This window comes from Neodiprion virginianus, chromosome 3 (assembly GCF_021901495.1).
Source record: "Neodiprion virginianus isolate iyNeoVirg1 chromosome 3, iyNeoVirg1.1, whole genome shotgun sequence".
Taxonomy (NCBI): domain Eukaryota; kingdom Metazoa; phylum Arthropoda; class Insecta; order Hymenoptera; family Diprionidae; genus Neodiprion; species Neodiprion virginianus.
The window spans coordinates 8,571,153-8,596,932 of NC_060879.1; the positions used below are offsets into that span (position 1 = coordinate 8,571,153).

The window sequence follows — 25,780 nt, forward strand, 5'->3', positions numbered from 1 at the left end:
GCAAATGGGAAAACTTCGCATTCATCGAACGATCCTTCAAAATCGGATATAAGACGTATGCTTCGGCGAGGACTTTCCGTTTCTTCACACCAAGCAAAACAAGTTTTTCAGGTATGAGCGAAATAAATGTATAGCTTCCAAACGAAACGGCCTAGCATGAGTAGCACCCATGTAAGTCGGACAACAACTGCGGGAAAAGTTGTTACTTATGGGGAATTACCGTTTTCTTGCGAAATATCGTGACAGGGTAAAATTGGAGAAGGGTGAAGGAGCCCTGCTGGCATGTTAACAAAGAAACGTACATAGGCATATGCGTATACGTGCACAACATACACATGTGTATACGCCCACAGTTGTACTTCGATATTGTTATTTCCGGTCGGAGACAGAACGGCTGTAGACTAACGGTCAAAATGTAGAGTTATGGACCTCTAAATACGCCCCTCTTGAGCCCCATTTGAGAACCTCGGCACTGTTTACTATTACCAACCTCCTAAATGGTCTTCTCACATGTACAAAAGTCTCGAGTTTCTTGCAACCGCTGCACGTGCAGCCGCTGCATTTCAAGAATCGGTGTGTAAGCCAATTGCTGATAAACGTCTGTTTCGAAATGATTTAAACAGGGTGAGACGAAGGTACGATCGGATCCTTCCACGACATCTCGACTAAATCGCAATTTTCGTTTTCTCGTTTCAGATACCTCCTACGAGAAAGCCTGCCGGCGAGGAAGCGCACCAGCTACACCCGTACTTGGTGCCCGACCCCTTGACGTCACCCCCAACCGCATAGTGGTGAGTCTATGGTCAATATAAACAACCGGGTTTTACGAACAACCTGTATCGTAAAGAGGTCATTTCCAGGGAAAGGGAACATTTTCAGTGGTGGCATTCTAAATATACGCTGAATGGTTTAATTTTTTTGTATTCGTTGATAAACTTCTTGACCAAGGGTGGAGTCAAAAAGTAGAATGGCTACAATCATGTAATGAATCATGCAATCATGCAATCAAAAAATGCATGAACAAGGTGAAGTAAAGAAAACTAAAGTATAGAAGTGTCAGAACGAATGAGAATATATCAAGCCAAAACATGGAAGGGTTTATTTCTATTTTCTATAATACTCTGCCTTTCTACACTTTGACTTTTCTACATTTCAACTTATGACATTGTCAAAATCTTTGGAATAAATTTTGAAGGTTGAAAAAGTCTCGCATTATTGTTCATCAAATTTTGGAACAAAAAAAGAAAAAAAAATGACATCAAAGTTACGTACTCAATCGCATAATATTAGCTGTTCGAAATTTAACTGAAACGATGCTCTCGAAATCTGTACAAGTTTCCCTTTAAAGTTTTATAAAAATTCAGAACTTTTTTCAAGTTTCCGCCAATCTCGTATCGATTACAAAATTAATCATTGAAATTCATTCGCACACATGACATTCGTTACTTAGTTCTATATGTTTACGTTATATGTGATCACTATTATCCAGTATTACAATTTTTCGATTAATCATTGTAAAACAAAGTGGGCAAAGGTATAAATTATGGTCCTGAATGCACGGTAGAAAAAACGATCCCCAGTTTGGAGACGAAAAGCGGAAAAGAATAACTCGTGAAAAAAACCAAGACGATAAAGATAACCTTTACGACGTTTGGTTTGAGTACGAAGTCTTGGCCTACGGGTAATAGGAAGCCTGAATTTAATGCGTATAGGGCTGTGTTCTGGTAATTTTCTTTTTTTTTTCTCTCTCTCTCTTTCTCCTCCCCTTCGCTCCTCTTGCGTTACGAATGATTTACGCGCTTTTGACACCGCAGCGCGCAACTGCAGAGACTTATAACGTAAGTTTGTCGAAGCCCCCGGGCTAGAAACGTATCAATGAAATTCAAACTGTGTATAACGGGCCTGAACCAGCCGCAACAACTGCACCGCGAGTGTCTGTCTCACTGTTTGGAGCGTTTCATGTATATTTAAGGCTGACAAGGCGCCTGCCTTCGGCCGATGGAGCGAAAGGTATAATTTTCAGGAGTGTCGAGTTTCAAACCGTCCGTTTCTCCGATATGAAATAAGAGAAACAGCTCCTCGAGGACAAACGGCATTCTTTGACAATGATACGTTACGATATACGTTATGTATCTCTCACGTGTTACGTTCTCCGTCATGTTGTATGTATTTGTGTCGCTGCGTATGCGTGAAATAAAACAGATAATCCAAAACTAAATTCAAGATAATAGCCAGTTTGAGAAACTTGCTGTGTTTTGGTAGATGTATCCTTCCTTTTCTTTTTTATTTGTATTATTATACGTATTGCGTAACGAATGCAAATTTTCTCGGGATAATCCGATGAGAGGTCGTTTCACTAATCTATGTGATATTAAGAAATTGAAATAATACCGAAGGAGGTAAAAAAGTTCACAAAGTTGAAGTTAGCAACGATAAGGCAACGCAACATTGAAAAAGGACTACTTTTTAGGATCACCGAATGAGTTCTACCGAATTCCAGACAAGCCTAATGTTGCGAAATAACGTTTTTTCCCAATAATTCCTCGTTCCGTTGATGTCAAGATTTTGAATCTCATTAAAGTTCAGCGGTTTTCACCGTAATTCAACTGCTCGTAGAAGCTTATCGAAACCGGATGAACATCGATTGTCGGTCGCCGTGTGGTTTTCAAACCCCGTTATCAATTTTTCCATTATACCTCAAACAAAACGTACATTCGAAGTCGAATATTTCAAATACGCGAAGCCAAAAGACCGTTGCCTCCTTGTTGTACACGATTATTTACATAACAAGAGTATGTTACGCGGTTTTTCACGAAGCACGAGATTGAGGTTAGGTTCGCGTAATGGCAGATTTTTTTACGACAGCGCATGCGTACGCGCATTGACAGACTGATTCGAGCGTTACAGAAACAAATAATTTTTGTACGGAAAACACGCATGGAAAATACGTAAAACATGCTCGCGTTTTATAAAGTTCCTTTCCGTCGTAAAACCAATTCAAAATCGTACAGATGCGTAAGTAAATGCATTTGTTGTAACGAAAAATAATAATTGGGCTTATAATTTGAAGAAGATAAACATAAAGGCACTATGCATTTTCCAGCCCGGAATAGTATTTTCAATTTCTCTAACCACATCTTAACGCAATACTCGAAATTTTTAACTCCGTATTTATCGTAGCGAATGCGGTGTACTGAAAACTTATAATTCTGTAGAAAAACATTGTATAATGAGACATAAATGTTGTAGATATTTCGTGGAATAGTAGTTGAACTATTACACATATAAATAGGAGGAAAAACCATAACAACGTGATTGATTATACTATGAGTATGCAGACACTTGCATAACAAGTATTTCCTGAGAAAGTATTTCATACCTAATAAAAATATTCATATCATTGTTTAGCGCAAGAAACAACATAAATATAATATGCGTTTATTATCCCGTGAAAATAGCTGCCATTGCCGCAACTATAACATGATTTTTCCTCGGTTAGGTTGGTATAACACCCCTCTAAATCTCCTCACGCACTTGACATTGCTGCCAACTGATCCACGCCCAAAGGTATCATAATCTTGCAACTTCCGCAGCGATGCGAGTGAGTGAGAAAGTGAATGAACGAATGAATGGATGAATCACGTCGATTGCGTTATGCGAGGGTCTTCTTTTCCCATCGAAACGGTAAATACAAGGCCCTCCAAGATTGATGGCATAGACTATGAGACTGAGAGCAGCGAGCCTGCATTTCTGAGCAGCAACTCGCTTCTCCCTAGATTCGTCCCAGAATAGATCGTCGTATTCCTTCTTCTGTCGTCGTTCGACTTCAGAACCGGCCACACACGATTTCGACTCCTACACATCCTGCAAAATTGCAAGCTTCATATGCTGAAAAGAAAATTGGCGAAAAAAAAGAAACTTCGTGGCAGAACAATTCAAAAACTGACACATGTAGTCGTTCAAGTTAAATTTTGGTCAAAGCAACATGTTTTTTTTTTATACATCAAAAAAAATTGAAACCCTGCATGAAGTTCAACTGAATCATTTTCTTGTACTTTCTTTTATACCGGATTCTCATGGTTTGTCTAATTTTGGTCTCTAATCATACGTCTCATCACATCGTTGCATTGCATATTACTTCGTGATCGACGAATGAAAATATATTCCACAAAGCGTGCTGTTCTGTATTGTGCAAATTTTCTTGCGTCAAGCTAAAAATAACCGCCAGGCGATTGGACTCATTAGTAGAATAATTTTTTCAACGATTATCTGACAGGCAACTCTTGTTTCGTGTAAAATATACTTCACAAATTTTTCACCCGTACGTTTTAAACCACGTTTAAGGGGGTATTCTAGTGTAGAAATTTGAAAAAATCGATTTTTTTTTTTTTTATATTTTCAAAGCTTAACCTTTCAAGAATGTGTCCTTAAAAGGACAAGTCAAAATTTCAATTATTTTCAGAGATATGGCTATTTTAGTGACACGTCTTCAATACTGGCGCGGCTGGAACGAATTTTACTCGAAACTTTAAACGCGTTTTTCTCAAAACTACATTTTTCAAAACGGTTGACATGATTTCTCAAGTTCTATTGAACCGATTTACTTGAAATTTGGTGAGAATCTTCTCAATACATGTCTCTATCGCACGAACTATTATTATAACGAAATAATAATTTTTACTATTTTTAAAAAATTCAGAAACGTCCAAAAAAGTCAAAAAAAACGTATTATTTTTTCGGACAGCCGTAATTGGGCAAAAAAAAATTTTTTTTCGACTTTTTTTTAGTTAGTACGATAGCTGCATTTATGTAGATTAATAATCTTTTTTTTTTTTCTGATTTTGAAAATGCTTGCAATCGTGACAACATTGGCGCGCCATTTTTTTTGTACCCCCCACTTCAACAACTCATAGCACTTTCAATTTTGTATTTTTTGACTTGTTTTTTTTTTTTTTGAAATCGTGAAATAATAATAAACGCCTGATAAAAAATGGATGGTAAAAATATTTTTTGTTTTTTGTTTATAGCACTTCAAAAAACACCTCAAATTCATGCCTCTACACTAGAATACCCCCTTAAATGCTTTCTTATTCATTATCTCGATTGTATCAACAATTTTGCCCTCATAACCCCGAAAGTGAAGGCATCATTGTTCAAGAAAGCGAAGCCATTTTCGCTGCATTCTTACGTCGCAATATTATTATAGATAAAAAAAATCGATGTAAACGATGTAAACATCATTTTATTGATTTATTTCTTACATTCACAAACTTTTCACCACTGGGTCTGATATTTTTATCGTCCGTTCAAACGCACGAAACGCTTCTTTGGTGAACCCACGTGAGAGAGGCAATAGCATGCTTGCATCCACCTGTAAAACCAGATACTAAAGTGATGATACTTCGCACATAATTCATGTCAAAACGTATTGCTGTAAAAATACCAGCCGATGTTGCACACTCGTGACGTTCTACAATTTTTATAGACTCTTGGCTTTTGACCAGCACCGATGTTACGACGTACGATTTGGTACGAACTTTGAGCTCTGGACTAAATTTTGCCTCTACGGTGCATGCCGAGCTGAAGCGACGTACCTGGATGTACCTAATCGGCGCATCCCCGTAACTTTCTCGAACAGATCCAAGTATATTATAGTTATATCTGTCAGGTTATGTGTATGGAAAATGTAGATACTCATTGATAATGATAGATAAATGATTTCTGTACACTCTCTTGGGTATAAAGACGTACATAGGAAACAAAGTAAATGAAGCAGACTGCGCTTGACGTTCATTGTGAGGTTATAGTGCACTTTCGAAATCTTGACGTAAAATAAATTTTCAGAATTACACGTATATATGAAAGACCAGCCACGATTTATCGATTAAATCTCATTAAGTACAAATGTGAATAATAATTTCGCAGAAAAAAAACTATACATATAAATATTTATCTTTGTTAATTAATAATACACTCCGTTCGGGAAATTTTTTTATTTTTTCTAATATACGTGGTGCGAGACACTTCCGTGTCTCTTGATAATTCACTACTGGTTGGTACAAAATGACAATAAGTCGCAGCAAATTGTTCCCATGCACCTTGGCACGCAGTTGTTCATTTTGTATAATTTATCCCCCTGGACTGAGGCAACGGGCTCGTCGGACCCCGGACTATTTTTATTACGCCGATTTATTATCCGGTGTCTCTCGGGTGGACGTTGACTCCCGCAGCAGGAGAAGGAAGAATATATTTGAAACTAGTTTTTCTTGAGTCGATTTGGACCCTCCTCCCAAAGGATCGTTAGCATCCGTCCAACCGACGGTGAGCGCACGAAAAATTCGAGGCCGAAAAGTCTCCCGTCCTAAAAACCGTGTGAACGAGAGATAAGATTATAATAACAATGACGACGTGAAATCGATCAGAGGTACTTACGTTACATTCCGAGGAGGACGAACTCTGTCGATTTCTGCAGCGAAATGGAAACGGGTCTTGACGACATTATCATAAAGCCAGCTACTCCGCGATATCGATTTTTTCTTTTACTAGTTCTTCTTCCTTGCGTGTTTTTCTAACCGAACATTCCAATTTATGTCTGAAGCTTTGCCGTTATACTTTCTTTCCATTTTCCTCGGCTGTTTCCAATTCTTTGAGTTCGTTTCTCTAGTTTCGTTTCAAAGCGATCTACATTTTTTTCCCTTATTTTCATTTCCAAACATTTTACCAAGGTATGGAAATAGATTCTAAAAGAAATGTCGAACCTCCAGTTCCATATGAACAAAACGAGTACAGCAAATCCTGGTACGCAACGTATGGTACGGAAATGAAACTATAATACCTTTCGCGTGGTTTGAAAGATGGCGCCAAGCGGTAGCTGTAATAACGTCAGAAGTGCACTGGCCAATCTCTGCCGTCCTATCAACTTACCGCGACATTATTGAACGACGACAAAAAACTGAACACGAAGAAATCCCGGGTTGTAAGATGCGTTATACCTGTAAAATATTTAAACTTTATGAGTATTTGTGAAAAATGAACATATAGAAAAGAAAACTGTCTATTACTTGCTCAAACGGAGTCTATTCCAATTTCGAATAAAAATTTCCTGGTACATATTTTTCTTTCGAATTCTCATACCCACCCCAGTGCCCCGAAATGGTGTCCCGTGTTTTCTTCGTCATCGTTGTTTTGACAATGCAGCGGTTATACGCATCCATACGTTCTTTGACCACAAGCAAAGATGTCTTCTTGCCCCCCCTTTCCCCTGCTATTCTTTAGAAACCGAAAAACCGGATGTCGGGCATGTTCTTTATACCTGCGCATACACCGCGTTGTTCAGGGTCATTTTTAAATTCCTCTCGTCCCTTGGGAGTGATTCCCCCCCCCCCCCCCGAACATCCTCGACTCAAGGTTTTCCACCAAGTGTATACAATATAGATATGCGATGCAATCGCACCAAATGTATGACAGGGATTTTCGGAGTGTAAAGCTCTTTTTCTAATGCCGGCAAAAACGCAACGGCTTATCTTAGTTTCAAAATCCGTTAATGGACGCAATTGCCCATCTTCAGAGCCTGAATAGAACCTCAAACTTTCAATGCGTTTTCATTTTCTGCGCAATTTTGACGAAGGTTTAACATGACAATTTCAAATATGCGTAATAATTACTCATTCGATTCCGAGTAATGTTGTAAAATCAAATTATTTGCGAGAAATCGATAACAGCACGAACAGCACTACTAGGAGAAAAAGATCAAAGATTCTCTTTGGTGCAGCGCGCATTATACAAACTCTGCCGTAAGTCGCGGTCAGTAGGATATTGATGAATTTTTTCTCACCTATGATTAGTAATCTGATTGACTCGAAATTCGAAAATCGTGTGCTTACAAGATCGCGGATTACAAATCTGAACACAAAATTTGGACTTGTGAAGCGGATGATCTATTATCGTCGTTCGAAATCCAGAAGGAAATCACACGATTTGATACTTGAGGAAATTTGATATCCAAGATTTTTTCAAAACACCGATTACTTGTCCGGAGTGAGAGTTGGGGAACTTAAAATAGGGGACGCAAAGAGTCATCCACTCAGAATTTTTAAACATCGCCTTCGGGTCTTTAATCAGCGATCACAAAAGCCCCAAATAATACTTCGAATGGATAAACACAATGCGAGAAAATTCACAGTGTAAATAAAAGTCCACACCGATTAGTGTAAACCGTTCGATTCTTTACACCAAGTAGTTGTAAAATCAAGACCAAAAAAATATGCGCGATAGAGAAATTTCAAGCATACTTTATAGTAGTGGGCTGATTTTTCCTACATAAAAAAAGCTAGAAACTTGTTACCCGCGACTTACGTGACACCCTGTATGTATACACACATAGCATGTACATACATATGGGTATACGGCAGGCATGAGGCGGACACGTTGTCGTAAAATTGGAATTCAACCACCGTGCCGTCTGTCGACTCTCTGAGACTCTTGAAGGATCCAAGAGTAAGTACCGTGGTTTGCCTCTGGCCTTACTTCGGCACGTTGCAGCCGGGAATCCGCGCCAGAGTCCAATCGCACAGCTAAGCAGGTAACAGCGGGAGATTTTTTTTGTCCTAAAACAATGAACCCTGAATGGTTGGTGCTTATCGAGAAGAGAGGGTGCGTACGGCGAACGAAACGGGGAAAAAAGGAGACGAGAACGGAGCGAGAAACGCTTCGAAACAAACCACTCCCCCCCCCACGAGAAAATAAAGGAAAGGAATAAATGAAAGAAAAGAAAAGTAAAAAGAGATGGAAAAGGAGAAGCAACTGCGAACTGGTTTCGGTTTTCGGTGCTGCCTAAGGGGGCAATGCGCCGCATCGCTCCGGACTCGGAGATCCGGACCATTCGTCTATAACCCCTCTCGATTCGACCCCAGAAAAGACGTTTTTGTCCGTCTTTGGGGTCGCCTTCGAAGGGAAGAGGGCGATCAGCCAGGTCTGACCCAGCCCAGCTGGGGTGAGCACAAAGGTGGATCACCCCGAATGATCCCTGACTTCAGCCCTCGATGCAATCTACGTCATGGGTACCGGCAGGATACAACAGCTGCGTTAGTCCGGGTTCAGATTTTGCCGCGAAACGATCGCTCAGCCAGCGTTTCAGGTGAACCACGAATGTCAAAAATGTGCGATTCATAAGTTGGTTGTCTTACAGTGTGATAGTGGGAATCGAGCTTCGCGTAAAAGTTTTGATATTTTTGATGAGATTGAATCGATCATTTAACGTCACACTGACGTGTGTCGTTGTACCAGTGAAAGTTACACGCGCTACGTGTGATCGGCGTTGGTTTTCGAAAACGTGTATCAAACCGTAAATCGTGAAAGAAAGAGCAAGTTTAGAGTGGATTACACGAGCTGAGCAAACTGGGAATTCAAATAAGAAAGAAAGTGGCTTCAGCTCAAGCTCGAAACCGACCGGTGACAGTAATTTGAATCCCGCGGTTTTACAGTTCACCCGCTATTTCTCCTGGCGCCCTGTTTCTTCATCGGAATTCCTGCGCAGTTCTCTGAAACTAGAACCCAGTACTTGCGGAAACCAAGAAAAAGCCACTCGAGTATATTCTCTCGGAATTTATTAGTGAACATTTGAACCGTAGTATCAACGAGAAAAAATGTGCGCTGGTGTAACCATGGACGAGTCGAATGATGATAAAGTTGTCAACGTGATTATAAACTACTTTATGAACCGGGTAATTTTCTTGTTAGATTTCTCAATTTTTTATTACAAGTAAGGAAATCGTTTGATTTAAGCAATTGTCCAAATCCTGATGTCCAAATCTGAATTAGTATAGTAATAATTCACTGACCTTGACGAGTTGTGATCAATATTCTTTCTCAATTTATCCAGATTCCAAGTGCGTGTGGGTTTGTCGATCTGCGCTGTTAAAAATTATTGTGAATTTACTACACATTTGCTGTACAAACGAGTTATCGATTTACGAAATCAGGTTGCAAATTTACAAATGCGGTGCAGCGACGTAAATCACTATATGTCTGTCATAAATTTACAATAAAAAATTTAGTTGTTACTAAAATTTGTAAAAAAAAACACAAAAAAGTCATTTGAATCTACTAAATTGCGTAGTGAACTTATTGTATTTGTAAATTGAATAAACAGTAAATGTATGGTGAATTCACTGCCCCGTATCCGAGTAAAACTTCCGATACAGCGTAGGAAGTTCTATACAGAAATTTTTAACAGTATACCTATCGACTGGTGAATTATAAAACACTCAAAGTGAGAGTGTTGTATCAGCTTCAATTTATGCGCGAATGTCATCAATTATTAAAGTGACACTACTCTCTAATTGTGAATAAGTTATAAGTATATCACTGGAGGAAATCAGTGTATATCCACTAGGGTGGTCCTTATTTAAGGTTTTGACGATTTTTTCCGGCGCGCAACCAAAATAAACTTCGAAAAAATTCAAAAACAATTCTCTAATTTTTTCATATTCATATCTCAACTCTAGCCCGTGCCTATAAGAGAGTGAAAAATTAGAGAGTTATATTTGAATGCACACTGAAAATCAGTAAAATATTAGTAAAAAATCACCAAATCTTCAGTGTATATGCACTGTTTTTTTCCAGTTGTATACTTATAATCGAGAATCAGTGAATTTTCGCTGATCTATAAAGTACCGTTCCAAACATTCGAAACAGTCTTTCGATCACGGATTCGTTTTTTTTTGATCCAAAAACATTGATGCGTTTTCAGTGAAACAATGACAAATACGACGTGACTGAATCTGCATATTATTCCGAAAGTAAAAGTTCTGTTTATCGGCCAGATTACTTGCCACTTTATAAAAATCGATATGCACATCGTCCACATAAATTACATTATTTATGAGATGCCGAAATGCAGGAAATATGTCGAAACAAAGAGTATCATACAAATATAATAATGCGATAAAATTTGTCAATTCAAAATGTGAACGATGACAAAGCCCATAACAAATCCAAAAAGAATCATATGTACACGGGGCTTATCGACTCACGATAACTTATCTACAAATGTGAATGTGTCGTAAATTTGATAGAATATTGTCAGTTTGGCACATAATGAAACGAACAACTAACAAAATGGAGTAAAATTAAAAACAAATCTATAGCGCAAAGAGACCTGAAATGTTTATAGCATCCGTTGATTGGGTGCTGTCCGATCAGTGGGCATTTTACCCTACCCAAGGTACCAGTGCGAAGGAGGTATCGGTGTCTGTATGGTGGCCGTGTATCGTATTATAGGTATATGTATAGTAATCCCGTGCATGGTGAGCATGGGAGGCAGGCGGAGAATCGGCCTTTCACTTCACCGGAGCTGAGAGAGCAATGTCATTGGAAATCCACGATAGTCCAGTTGACAATTTTCTCTCGAGCTGATCGCTGCTCTCACATTTGATATATATTTATATACAGTACACAGGATAAGTTTACTCACGGATACCATATATTCTTCGATACTTTCTTCCTCTTTCAACAATTTGGGTGAGTTAAGCTGTTCTTCGTCTGATTGTATCGAACATTTTTAAATGGACGCGAATCGTCTAAATAGGAAATAGAAAATTTGCATAATTTCATTAAAGTATCAAATCGATGCTGGTGTATAGGAGTGCAAAACTTAGTTCACGGAAACGTTATCATTTTATTTCACGTGTCAATGTGGATTTCACATTTTGTAGCTATCTTTTTTATCGAGAAATACGATACGATAACTTTTTGAAAAACTAATCTTTTTTTTCATTACAAACTGATAAGATTGATAAATCTGTGAGTTGAACGGATTCACCCAGCCTTTCTAAAACCTGTTTCACTTTATTATGCGCTAACGTTTGTTCACACTTTTATTATGCCTCTTTAAGATCATTGAACTAAAATGAATTTCATAAAGCACATTTTCCTGATAAAAATCACCAGCACTGCGTATCAATTTTTAAATTTTTTACAAGGAATTGTAAACCGGTCCTCTCAACGACCGTCATAAATTACGTATACCTAGAGTTTTATTTTGTAACACTATAAGCAAACGGTGGGTTCACGTTTTGCAACGTTTTCGTTTGATCGAAGTATTTTTCCTGCACCCACGTTTTGTTTCGCAACTCCACTGACATGTTGAAAAATGTTTGCAAGACGGGTTGGCTAGAAATTCGATTCCTGATCTGATTTTATGGGTCAAATGCGGTCAAGCCGCAACCGCGCTCCGCATCAAATAATACGACCGTGGATCAGCAAAGCGACGAAGATATTTATCGTAAAAACGAGTCGCGTTATCCGTGCCCCACAATTACGTGTGCTTGATAATACTTGTCCCGTGTCTGTGATTCGAATGCGTAAAAAGTGGAAGGATGCTGCACGGAGGATTTTGTTTTCATTCTCTTTATTTTTTCCTCGTTCAAACGGGCAAAAATATTTCAGGCTTTACGCACGCGTGTGTGTATCATGTACGTGTACGCACATATGCATAATGCTGTGGATGGAATATGAGCGCCGAAAAGTTGTCTGACTTGTTCCCCGATATATCCACCTCTATAACCGAGCCACGTGCTTGACGCTCTACCTAGGAGTCTTCTTGGCCCTACCGATACCTGAGAGTTTGGTGTGCCAGCAGTGGCAGACCAGGTGGGAACCAGCAACGATTTCGTTTCTTACCTCCAAAACTCTCCTTGATCGGTGTGCTCAAAACTGACGAATGTTTTAGTCAGCTCTGCGTTGAATGTGGTTTAGAGGATTTTCGAAGTCGGGACAGAACGAAAAAAGAAACAGCGTCAATCGTTGTAATCGATTTCTGTTGGAAATTACTTCTTGTTACTTATTTATTTCTTTGATTTTTGTTCTTTTTTAAAACATAAATTTCACCAGGTGACTGATATCTCCTTCAAATTATATTTTAATCTGTAGTATTGAAAAGTGTTAACCAATATCATTTTTTCGAATACGAACCCCGAGTTTTTACGTTAATCACTTTACGCCAGGTTGAAGATTGAGATTTATAGTGCAGGTGGCCAAGTAAAAAGAAACTAAAAACCACAATCACTGCAATGGCACCTATGATCACCACACGATCACTTCAGATAATTAATCCGTATCTCAATCAACACGTACCTTTAAGTTGTCATTGTATTCTTTGAGATTACCTACCAAAGAAGCAAATTATATTTCTACATCTCGCGCTTTAATCCCGATACTAAAGTTTAGATGATTCTTAGTACCCGTTACTCTTTTTCCTGCACATCGCCGACGCGTTGGGTGAAATTTTCGGGAGAACGGTAAAGTTGATATAAAAAACCGAACAGTTTGTACCGGTGAAACTGTTATGTTACCGGAACCATCGCGGTGGATAGAGATAACGAAAAATACTGAAACGAGGAGTGACGCAGAAGTGATACGCTTGTTCGAGGTTGAAAAATGACATTTTTTGCTTGTAACTTACAATTTATTGTTGTGTAGAAGATTTTAATACCTATATGTCAGCTGGAATTTGATAGACTCCGAAATTATAAAAATCTGGGTCAAATTCTAAGTATATCCGACAAATGGTTGAAGAGAAATCGTAGATGTAGCGTTTTGAAAATTACTATTCTCATTTCGAACTTAAATCTGAAAACCATCGAAAGACGCGAAAATAACCTACAATAACGATGTTTGTTTTTTTTTTTACAACATTTATTTTTCTGGTCGATTGAACTTGGAAATATGAATGAATGCGAGACCCTCGCTGCTGTGCCGCGTGGTTACATAGCGTAGTATATCCATCGTGAGTTGATCCCGGTAATTTATGGATAAAATACTCTCGTTCACGTTGTAGTTACTGCTGTATTCGGATTATATTGATATACGAAGTATACGCAGCGCGTTATAACATTTTTTGATTATTTTTCAGATAATTCATGCCCAGTCAGCAAGCAAAATGAGTTGAAAAACATTAGAATTGTATAAAAAAAAAAAAAAAAACACTAGAGTTCAATCATTTTGGGTGACCTAATGATCAAAGCTTTACTCAAATTGTCGATATCCTACAAATTAGATTGTTTTATTGTATTGTATTGAAACGGTTTCACTTTCTTTACCTAATTTTTGATTAAATAAATCATTATAAGCTATACAAAAGAATATAATGGTAAACTTGAGGCTAAATATTTAGTACTGTTGTATTTCTTGTGTAATCGGAACTTAGCGTAAGCGGAAACTTATATTTTCGATGAAGTTTCATATGCATGTAGCATCCTTAATAATGGTTATAGAAACTTGGTTTAAAAAATGCAAAATTGAACCGATCTACATCCGCTCTTTTTCTTTTTATTGCAGAATTTCTTCTCCAAGAGATCGTTTCGATCGAATCCCCTGAAACGAACGAAAAGCGTGACGAAACTCGAACGGCAAAAACAACGCGGAGCGGCCGGACTGAGGGGTTGCCGTTCGCACGAGTCGCTTCTCTGCGGACAAGCTGTGACCTCGATGGACTTGGCTGCTGTTACGCCTCTGCATCCGAGCCTCCTTGGCCGACAGCATTGTTTCCAAGTAACGCCTAGCAGCGGTGTGCCGAAGTACTTTAGCTGCAAGACCGCCCACGAGAGGGATCAGTGGGTTCACAGGTAAGCTGCAAGTGCTGCAACCACCATTTTTATCCACCGCTACACTGTCGAGGAGATGCAGATTGTTGTTGTGACTGACCGTATATGCACGTATACTTGGCCGCAATGATGCTGCGACGGCTAATTTTCTCGACGAGTCGATTACGCCGAGGATGTCGGCACGTGGAGCGTTACTTGCGTACACGCAACTTGCACCTAGTTATTTTACGCTCTTGTCGCCGTTGACGATACGCCAAATTTAATTTCTGGCGGAGAACACACCGATGTATGTGTGGTAGTATCGTGAGCGCGACATAAGGATTAGTTTCACAAAGAGTTTATTACAGTATTAGATTTGAGGATGTACTTGCGGTATGGTTCTAGCATTAGGAAAACGATAAAAATTTGACTGATTGTTCATTTTATCTGTATGAATGCATGTGCAAAATTTGCAGTCGATGGACTTCACGGTTTAAAAGTTATTCAACATTTAAATTTAATAACATGGGTTCTTATGGAGTAACAGCATATTTTTGCATTTGTGAATAAAATAAAAATAGAAGTAACATTCAGATTTTATCCAAAATTTTTGTGTGTATAAATCCAATACTAAAGAATATTAATAAAAAAAAATGGGGCTTACCGTAGCGGTTGTCAAATTATTTATTAAAAACGCAAGCGAATTGACCAAAACAGACTGCAGTTCGCGTTTCGTTTGTCAAAGTGAGAGAGAGAGGGCGATGCGCATAGGGATGCGCGTACGGCATTGAAGAGAGTGTGAAAGAGAGAGACGATGTGCATGCTGAACATAGTTTCTCACCGCGTCGCAGTAGGGCCAACTGTAAAATAACGAAACATCGCAGTGACATATTATTTTGACTTCTAAAAAGTGATGCAAGTGAAAATATGACTTTATTAATGATTAATAGTATATTTTATGCATTTTTAGTTATCATTTTATGCTTCATATGCATCAAATATGTCTCATATGGGCGACGGTTTTTTTTTACAGTTGGATTCAGGTCAAATTCATGTCCAAAAGTTTTCAGTCAACCGTCACAAAATAACAAAATTAACTAATACAATAATATCTGGAGCCGAAGAAACATGTTCGGTAACATCATTGTATTCCTTTACAACATATAAGTACCTATGGTGCATATTTTATCTTCGTAAACCGAAAAATTTCATCTATTTCAAATTTCAGTCACTTTAGTCTAGGATTGTACAACAAGAAGACAACACGTATCTTCGTACCTCATATATTATAGTTGTTGTTGCAACTAATGCAGCTACGACCAAGGGTGGAGGAGTAGAAAATGAATACACAAACTGAACTTGATTCGATGCAGCGTAAGGCGGAGGCGTCAGATCAACATAACCTCGAAATATTCAATTCTATTTTGTATAATATTGCATGTATTCCGCTTCACACATACTCGTACGTAGAGTACCGAAGAACTTTTCTAGAGGCATAAATTGCAAAAATCACTCTCAAATATGCTTAGCATTTCCGTTTGCGTTTACAGCAGAAACTCTGATGTACAATTAGTTCCCGACATTGAGAAGAGCGTTCTTCTGTTAAATTACTAAAATCACTAGATATGCAAGTTTCACCCCGATAATGCAGAATTAGCCTGCAACGCCACCGCCGGCCGGCCGCGAAACAAGCGCAATCTTTGTAAACATAACATAACACGTACATAACATGAAAAATTGAGCCTGATTCGTGGTTGGCGGTAGCGCTGCGGGTTGATTCTGGATTGTCAACGTAACCGATATGTCCAAAAGAATTGGCTGTCTCAGAATCACTGCCGACAAGTGTACTTTTTTATATCGGGGCCTAGAATATATCGAAGGATGCCATCTACTGGCCGAATATCACTACAAACAATATAAGACGTTTCAATGGTGTTGTATGACAGGTTTTTGAACCCCAAAAAAACATCTTTGCTTTTTTGACGACTTCAAGTCATGTTCTATGTGGCTACAAAATACGGTATTTGGGTCACATTTAACTATATGAAAATCTCATTTCTTAATATATATGTGTCGTTCGGTATTGATTCAATGTAACTAAACAAAAATTGTATCACCTACAAGAAATTTCCTGTCTCTTTGTAGTCTTGTATTTTAGCTGAAACAATCAGGTCTTAACCCAATTTCGACGCCATATTGTTCTAACCACACCCCTACGTCCGCTACTTTAGAACTCATATTTTTATGTCTCCGAATCTCTTGAGATCAATTATAAGCATACGAATGTACAGACGATTCAGCGCAAGCTGTGAAGCTTTAGTTTTTGCGCACGGAATCTATACACCGCAAAAATTACGACGTAGGAGGACTTTTATGATCAAATATGGCCCGGTTGGAATAATCAATTTTGTACCATTAGATGTATTCTGCGCAACATCTTCATTCCCAATAGTACACACTGCATTTTTCATCTTCGTCCCTTTCTTAAGTTGTTACAGTTAATTTTATTCTACTATTTTGCGATGCATTTGAATTCCTCCGTTTAATTTGTTTCGAAATATTATCTGCTGCAGCCTCCGGAAGTCCGTGCATCCGGATGAGGGTCAAAAAAGACGTACGGACAATTCCCTGCAAATATGGCTCCTGGAAGTGAAGGGCATACCCTCGAAGAAACGATACTTTTGCGAAGTTTCACTTGATGCTGGCCTCTACGCACGGACCACTTCCAAACTTAAGGGTGAACTATGCTTCTGGGGTGCTTACTTCGATCTACCTCGTCTACCGGCCGTCAACAATATTTACGTCAATCTCTACAGAGAGGCTGACCGGAAGAAGAAGAAAGACAAAAACGTACTTATCGGTGAGCTGGACATTAGTTACCATCATTTTTTTAACACTAGGGAGTGAAGCATGCTTCCTTGGTAAAAGACGTTTCCTTAAGATCACAGATTTGAGTGAAATCTATTTCAATTATTAAGATTCGAAAAATAAATCAGACTTTCCTATTTTAAACAAGGCTTTGAACATTAAGTCATTTCGACACTCTTAAATGACAGTAATATATTTATTGAATTATTTTCATTTATTTCAAACGTCATTTACGAATTGTTGCCCATTTTCATCCTTCATGCTATTTTAATCAAACTAACATACAATTGTAATCTACCATAAATTTATTTAAAACTGATTGACCTTCGTCCCAGATGAGGTTGAAATATATTCGAGATTACAATGGTATGTTGTTTAGGTATAAATGGTGTTGTAGGAGATGTGGGTGACCAACACGAAAAGTTAAAAATTTCGTTCAAATTTTTGAAATAGTGACGTTTTTCAGACATGTGTTGTTTAATATTGCGGAAAATATGTACAAAACTACTGGGTATATTGAATGTTTAATAAAATTACTGTCTACTGTAATATTTTGAGTTACATGTGACTGATCGAAACAATAACTCATCTTTCATTTTTCTTATCATTATTTTTTTTAAGCAAAAATCTAATGAAGTACACAGCTGTACCGATGTTTATAATTTTTTTGTGTGTAATTAATATAAAAAACAATAACTATAAAAAACTAGAATATTTCAGCAAAAATCATAAATTCGTGATTTCAGTTTCCTATACAAAAATTTCTACCAGGAAAGTTTATGATATGTTTACACCGGGGGCAAGAATGTGAGCTATGAACTTTGAGACACTCTAAAAACTTTCGACATTTGTTTTGAATTCCGAAACGTGATCGTTTGTTTGATTTTTTTTTTTTTGCCTCTTATCTTACTCTTTATCGTGGTAAATGTAAATTCTTTCGTCGTAGCTTCAAGAATCAAATCAAGGGAATTTATATCACTGAATGATGAAAGTGAGTAGACTTGATCTTGAAGTTAAAGCTGTAGAGCTTATGATTTTGTAACAATTCAATCAAACAGTAAACTTGATTTATGGTACTTCGATATCTTAAATATTTCTATTATAGTTTAATCCCTTTTTTACTGATCGAAAATTGAAAACAGTGAATGAAGAAGTGAAGGGCGTTGACAAAAACAAAGTACCAGCTTTCTGGAACGTTAGTAAATTCACGAAGGTCTCGAATGACATTGAGAACATGCAGTCTTACCCAACCACGACCTGATGACTAGTTGAGAACGATAAATTTCATACATAAAAGTAAACAAATTCAACAAAATATTGGTTTTAAAAACCAAAAAAGGAAGCTGCTATTTTTTTTTTTCATTATCTTTACTCTGGGTGATAAGAAATTGATATCTGAACTCTTCTATAATTAATATACTCTTCAGGATCGGTGACAATTCCTGTCAAGGATGTGACCTCTCGTTACGTGACCGAAAAGTGGTATCAAGTGATTGGTGACAAGGGTCAGCTGAAAGAATCGCCAGCATTACGAGTCAAGTGTCGTTTTCAATCGGTCGATATTCTACCGGTTCATGTCTACCAGGACTTTTTGGAGTACTTGAAGAACGACTACAGATCGCTCTGCGAAGCTCTTGAGCCTGTGATTGGCGTTAAAGCAAAAGAGGATATAGCTACTGCTTTGGTAGCTGTCATGCAGCAGGAGAATAAGGCACCACAGTTTCTCGCCGATCTAGTCATGATGGATATCCATAGAATCGGTGAGTGTAAATTTAGTCAGGACATTTTTTAATGAATACGAAACAACTATACTGCATATAGTTGGAATGCTGATGTAATTCGTAGACCTTCGAAATATAACGCAGAAAGGTAAAGTATACGTAGAAAAATCAAAACTTAGAAAGCTGCAAATACAGAAAGCCAAAATCTCTAAAAGTTGTCCCAATGAATAAAAATAATGTTTGTATATCGAGTCAAAGCCTGGAATTGTTGGAATTCTATCGTATGTATATTTTTGATTTCTACACTTTATCTTCCTACAATTTGTTTTCCCCACATTTAGACCTTCTACCTATAATCATTTTGTATTATAACCCTTTAATTTTTCAATCTTCCTGCATTTTTACCCTCACATCGTGTGGATTTTGGTTCCATTACACTGAAAATCAAAATCATCAGACGCCAACTCACAATTCAAGTAATATACATGTTAAAAAAAACAATTTTAGTATCATTAAAAGATTAAGGTTAAAGTGTTTTGATTTTTATTCTCAATGCCCTTTTTCTCAGTATAAAATCATTTCCTTATTATTCTGTACGCACTTCTTAATTTACTTACCAAATTACTTTTTTCTGTTTCAGATGACGAAAGATTAACTTTCCGTGGTAATTCGCTAGCAACCAAAGCAATGGAAGCGTATCTGAAGTTGACAGGGGATGAGTACCTTCAGAAAACTCTTTGTGCTGCTGTACGAGGTGCAGCTGAAGGTGGAGACTGCGAGGTAGATCCTCTGAAGGTGGCTTCCGCTGCGGCGCTTAAAGCGCAGCAGCACAATCTTCGAGTGGCGGTAGAAACTGCTTGGAACAAAATATTGGCCAGTCACACTCACTTCCCAGTCGAATTGAGAGAGTGCTTTAGAATATTCAGAGAACGTCTCAATGAGATGGGTCGCCTCGATATCGCTGACAATCTGATATCAGCCTCCATATTTCTCCGGTTCCTTTGTCCAGCCATTCTCAGTCCCTCTCTATTCAAAATCACCGATGGTGAGTTGATTTTGCTTTATTTCACTCTTTAATGCGTACAGTAAAATCAGTTGTGGTGAAGTTTCCTTTTTATTATTGTCTCCTGATTTGGGAGGTTAACTATTATTACCTGAGTAACGAAAGACCTTTGACTCTCTGTAAAATGCAAAAGTTTATTTCTGAATTTGGAATGTGTTACTCGTATGCTTTGAATAACTATCTTATGAGCTTGAAAAGCTCGTACATTTCTGGCACTTGAATTAAATCATATCGTATTGTATTTTTTCAGAACATCCAAACGAGAAGGCTGCTAGGAACTTGACATTGGTAGCAAAGACTTTGCAAACATTAGCAAATTTCACAAGGTTCCAAGGAAAAGAGAACTTTATGGAATTCATGAATGATTTCTTAGAGCGAGAGGCTTCAGCGATGAAGAATTTCTTGCAGTTGATAAGCGTGAGTTGATTTTCTCTGTCGAATATGTCCCCCCTTCTCTTTTTACCAGTCAGTACGTCACACCAGCTTTTTTTTCTCTCTTACAATGATTTCAGAGCCCGTTACCAAAAGACGCTCCGTCAAATAACTCATTGGAATTCGAAGGCAACATAGACCTCGGCAAGCAATTATCCCTGCTGCATTCACTGTTGAGGGAGAGCGGATCAGCAATAAGTGCTCTGCCTCAGCTGGGTGGAATCCTCGACAAGATATCGCTGGCCCTCGAGCAGCCAGGGCCAAGTTCTTCAGTGCCAACGACTCCGCGATACCCAAATCTGCAGAACAACATTTTCCGGTACAATGATCCAACGATTGCAAACAGCAACACAAACCTGTCTATATCGGCGACGTCCACCATTAGTAATCACAGCACTCTGAATGGTACCTCCAGAGATGGCAGCGAGGTAATGCAGTCGAACACCCTTGGCCACAACAGCTCTCGCAGTCCGAATGTTGTGCGTGCAGCGACACTGCCCAGAAACGCTTATCTGCCCGGTAATGGTAAACTCCAGCTGCAGATAAGTGGTGACGATTATCCATTGGAATCAACAGCCTTTGTCTCTCGATCCCCAACCCCGATGGCCAGGCAACACAGGCACTTGACCTCGAACAGGAGCGGACCAGGTTACAGACTGACGGCTAGCACCAGCCTGGCGAATGTTAACCATTGCCAAAATAATCCGACGAGTCCGATGAGGTCGGAGAGCCATTCGAATCTCAAAGATTCTAACTACAATATCAACACGCATGGTAACGTTAGTAATAACGGATCCATCGGGCAGCACCATCGGCACAATATAGCCAGGCTCCAGAGTCTGGATATCAACGATCAGGACAATTATAATCATAATTACAATGTATCGAGGTCGGGGAGCAGGACACACTGTCATAAGGAAGAGAACGCCAACCAGGCACAAAACTACAACAACATATCGAAGACCACGATTAACGCTAATGTTAATCCTCACGTCACACTGTCCATCAATCAGCCGAACAACAACTATTCGAAAACCTCAAGCCTTACAGTCCCGACTAACGGAAATCTTGACGAGCTTTCGGACCTTCTCAGGTATTTTATACGTTTCTTTTGATTATATTTTTTATTTCGCTGCTTACAAATGTCATTTTGTCTCCGCGCACGTGAAACTGTTGATAACTTGATAATGAAAATTTGGATTGCTAATCACATATCCTTTGTACATGATGACTAACAGTTTCGAATGAATCAGACCTGTTGTCTCAACTAAAAGTCAGGAAAAGAGAAAAATCCCTTTTAAAAATCTCCAGAAGTGGTATTTGCGTCAATGATTGGAAACACAAATGAACCATCATCCGTACTACGCAATACAAACGAATTTGTGTCATTTCGAAAAAAAGTAGCTAAGGTATAATATTGTAAGAAAAAGTTTTATGATTAAAAAGTTTAAAATGATTAAACCGTGGTATTTTTGATCCGATTCTAATGTTTTTCGGTTCATATTTTTCACACATAGATCTCCAAAGATCGCTTGAAAGAAATTTTAAGAATTATAGTAGCCTGTAGAGTGGATAAAAATCGATTACTATAAATACAGTTCAGCAGTAGTTCATCACAATTATATTTGCGCGTCTTAACTATACTTTGAAGTAAGATTCCTTGCATGTATTCGAGACAATTCTTGGGAATTCAGTTAGCGAGCATAATGAGCCCGAAAATCATTCAGATTGGTTTGAGAACACCAAATTTCGTTCATTTTCAAGTTTCTGTAATTAAGAAACCATTTCTCAAATTGTTGACATTGTAGCTTGTGTTATTGAAATGTTCTTATAATTATTTCTATTACATAGTTGGGATGTCACTTTATTTGTCTTCACCATCATCCACGCAACTAACATAGCTGGAGATTTTCCAAAAATTCTACTAATTTATTTATTTCAACGTCAATGGGACAAGCCCAAATGCGAAATAATTTGGAATAATTCTTCCATGTACGCAAGATAGCAGAAAAGTAGATTAAAAACATGAAAATTAAATGATAACAAAATTATGTGTTGCATGTCTACGTAAATGGATTGATAAGTTTCCTCCTCTTTTCCCAAGTTTTGATTTAACCGACTCCTCCTCAATTCTAAATTTCATTCTCTGTTTACCGCATGACACGCACGTCCTTTCCTGTAACTATGGAGCATCTTGTGTTCGGATTTCACTCCTACTAACGTAATTTCTCATACAGGTACGCCGATGACGAAGTATCAGAGTCAAAGTCTCAGAAGGGATCGCAAATCTCTATCTCACAGTTGAGTAATGTCGCATCGTCAGGATACCAGAGTTTTGCTGCTTACAGTCAAAGTTCGAGTCCCGTTGATCTGAGCAACAATGCCAATGCTCATATACTGAATGCTGCACCACTGGCTTTCGCGAATCCAGTTTATCACCTGGAAGCGACGCACGGGAGGAACGAAAGGAGAGGAAGTACCAGTTCGGAGGAACGGGACGGAGGGGGTGGAGTCGAGGGAGTTCGAGGTGTCGACCTCAGCCCATCTCCGCCGCCACAACCGATACGAAATGTTGCAAGGAATGGCCAATCACAATGGCGGTACGCCGCTGTTGCGCATCGAACAGGCTCTGACCAGCCGCAAGGTGTCTGCTGCCCCAAATTGAGACGGCGGTTATCCCTAGACTCAACTAGAGACTTGTCCGATACCAGCGAAGAAGAGAGCTGTGCTACCAGGCGAAGCAAATCCCGAAGCCACAAGAGTATTGATCAGGTAAATTTCGATATCAATTTGTAGAAAAGCAATTTGTTTCTCCAAACTTTTGTTCTTTTGGACTAACGATTGGTTTATTTTTTTACTGTAACTCCTAGTGGTATTCGATTAATTTGTAGTTGAGCTGAAATGTTCGTATTAATTTGTCAATCAGATTGATGGAAGTGTCTTACGTATCTGAAGAATTTCGTACAGTTTTCTCATAAATGATAATCATTATTTGATATATGACGAAGGTAGACTGTTTCCATGTTGCTATTGATAAAGCTTATGGCAAAATTTAGGCGTCGTTTAAAATGATTTGGGACAAAATCCAGTATTTGAAAGCTATTCTAGTCTACTAGGTACATATTTCGTTTTCACTGCTGAAATACAGTGTAAGTAACATTCAAAAAAAAAAAAAAAACCAACATAGATTCGAAGCTCGAAAAACATTAAAGTTTTATCAATAATCATCTTCAAATGTAATTAACCAGGGAGTGAAAGCATGGTTTTTATTTTAACGCCAACGTTTTGTGAAACGAATATTACACATTATGTCAGAATTGATGGTTTTGATTCAAAATATTGCATGCAAGGTAACGGTCTATTTTTTCACTTGCGTTTGCAGATCTCGAATTATTATTTCTGTAAATAATCAATTCATTGTTTCATTTGATTGAAAAAAGTTTCAATAAAGGATATTAAATTTAAACATAATGATATCATTTCAGAAAATTGTCAACAGTGATGCATTTTTAGTCACTTGAAAATACTCTTGATTTGCGGCTATCAATTTTCAGCAGTCGGGGTGTAAAATGTCAACTGTGCATCCGTTCCAGCAGAGTTGATACTTAAGATATCTACCAATATCCATCAACAAATTTGTAGTTACATTTTGAAAATTAAATCCAAACGAGTCAAGATCGTTATTCTATTACTCTCTAAATCAGTATTCACTATCAAATCACCAACTTGTCAATTATTTGTCCTTTGTAATTAACATACGGAACATATTTATCCAACGACATTACCTGGACAGATTCATTAGTATAAAATATTACACGTGGAAGCTACCTTTCGTAACTAACAAGCTCCGTCAATTATTAATTTCCAGTACGAGGTGGAAATCGAAAGGCTGCAAAGCAGCGTAGACAGACTGAGAGCTCGTTTAGGAACTCCTGAAGACGCAGATGTAGACAGCACGGTGCCTGATTCCAAGATGAAGAGCATTATCTCAAGGTACTTTGCTGCCGCAATAAGCCCTTTACTTTGCTCGAGCGTAATTTTTCCTCCCGTTTCTTTACCCATCGCCCTTCAGCTTCCGATGATTGTACGTCTTCTGTCGGTGTCTCTGAAATTAGTTTTTTCTCTCACATTACGAGTGATCTCCACAATGTTGGCGTTCAAGTGAAGATCGGGTCTGCCGTCTGGTCAAGAAATTGTCAAGACTAACAAATTTGCAATTACTTGGCATTGCTTTGACCAAAACGATGCCGAACGTCGGGAAAAATAGATGTTAACTGACTTTAGTAATGTACGTTAGTATCGAAATTGTTCGACTCAAGAAGCTGGCTAATTATGTCTAATTCAAATCAAAAACCTGCTGTAACGCAGGTGAGGAAGCATTCTTTTTTAGCAAAATCTTCCACAATAGTACCGATTTCACCATGTGAAGGTTTTTCGGTAACACCCAAAGAAATCATATGGGAATGAAATTAACTGTATTTTATAAGAATTGGATGAACCGAATGTTTTGCGCATGAAAAAATGATACAATAATGCGATCCTTCGGTATTGTTTATATTTAACTAAATTTCCTTCTATTACAACTTTCAAACGGATAATTCGTTACTTTTTGATTCATAGTCACTTTTTTTGATCAGACAGTAAACCTAATACAATCTCCACTTCAGAACTTCAGTCAGCATACAATGTATCGATTTTTCGACAATCATATATTTTTGGATTGTCTTCACTGCAGGGGATTCAATAGTGAAATTTACGTCGACTATACAAATCGTCAGTCGCATATCTGTAACACCGTCATATTCCTATACTTTCACTCTATGAAATTAATCTTATAAATATATTTAATTCATTGTGTGTTCCTGTGCATTTTATCCGCTGCATTTGGTATACTCTGGCTTGATCTGGATCTTGGTGTAAGAGTTATCTATATTCCTAAGCTTCTTACATTTCACGTACATCACAATCACTACAGGCTTTGATACTCACTCTCCACCATATCAATCGTCACTCGCCAATTCACCACATTATTCTTTTTCAAAATATATCTATTTCTCGTATCATTCTTCTGATACACACGGTTGACTGACGTCACGGATATGTCCGGATACTCT

General features: G+C 38.2%; 1 protein-coding gene across 16 annotated transcripts in view; it reads left to right on the forward strand.

The window, feature by feature from the left end:
• Positions 1 to 25,780, forward strand: part of LOC124301442 (ras GTPase-activating protein raskol) — a 241,148-nt gene that overhangs the window by 211,298 nt on the left and 4,070 nt on the right. For 13 of the 16 annotated variants that reach the window (XM_046756480.1, XM_046756473.1, XM_046756477.1 and 10 more), the window contains 9 exons: positions 697 to 791; positions 14,338 to 14,624; positions 17,156 to 17,442; positions 18,878 to 19,210; positions 19,812 to 20,216; positions 20,485 to 20,651; positions 20,747 to 21,759; positions 22,904 to 23,438; positions 24,535 to 24,659. In XM_046756480.1, the coding sequence (XP_046612436.1) occupies positions 697 to 791; positions 14,338 to 14,624; positions 17,156 to 17,442; positions 18,878 to 19,210; positions 19,812 to 20,216; positions 20,485 to 20,651; positions 20,747 to 21,759; positions 22,904 to 23,438; positions 24,535 to 24,659 (3,247 nt within the window). Of the gene's footprint in view, positions 1 to 696; positions 792 to 14,337; positions 14,625 to 17,155; positions 17,443 to 18,877; positions 19,211 to 19,811; positions 20,217 to 20,484; positions 20,652 to 20,746; positions 21,760 to 22,903; positions 23,439 to 24,534; positions 24,660 to 25,547; positions 25,583 to 25,780 lie in introns of those variants that run through there. The other 3 variants (XM_046756475.1, XM_046756478.1, XM_046756479.1) reach the window with 3 other exon arrangements.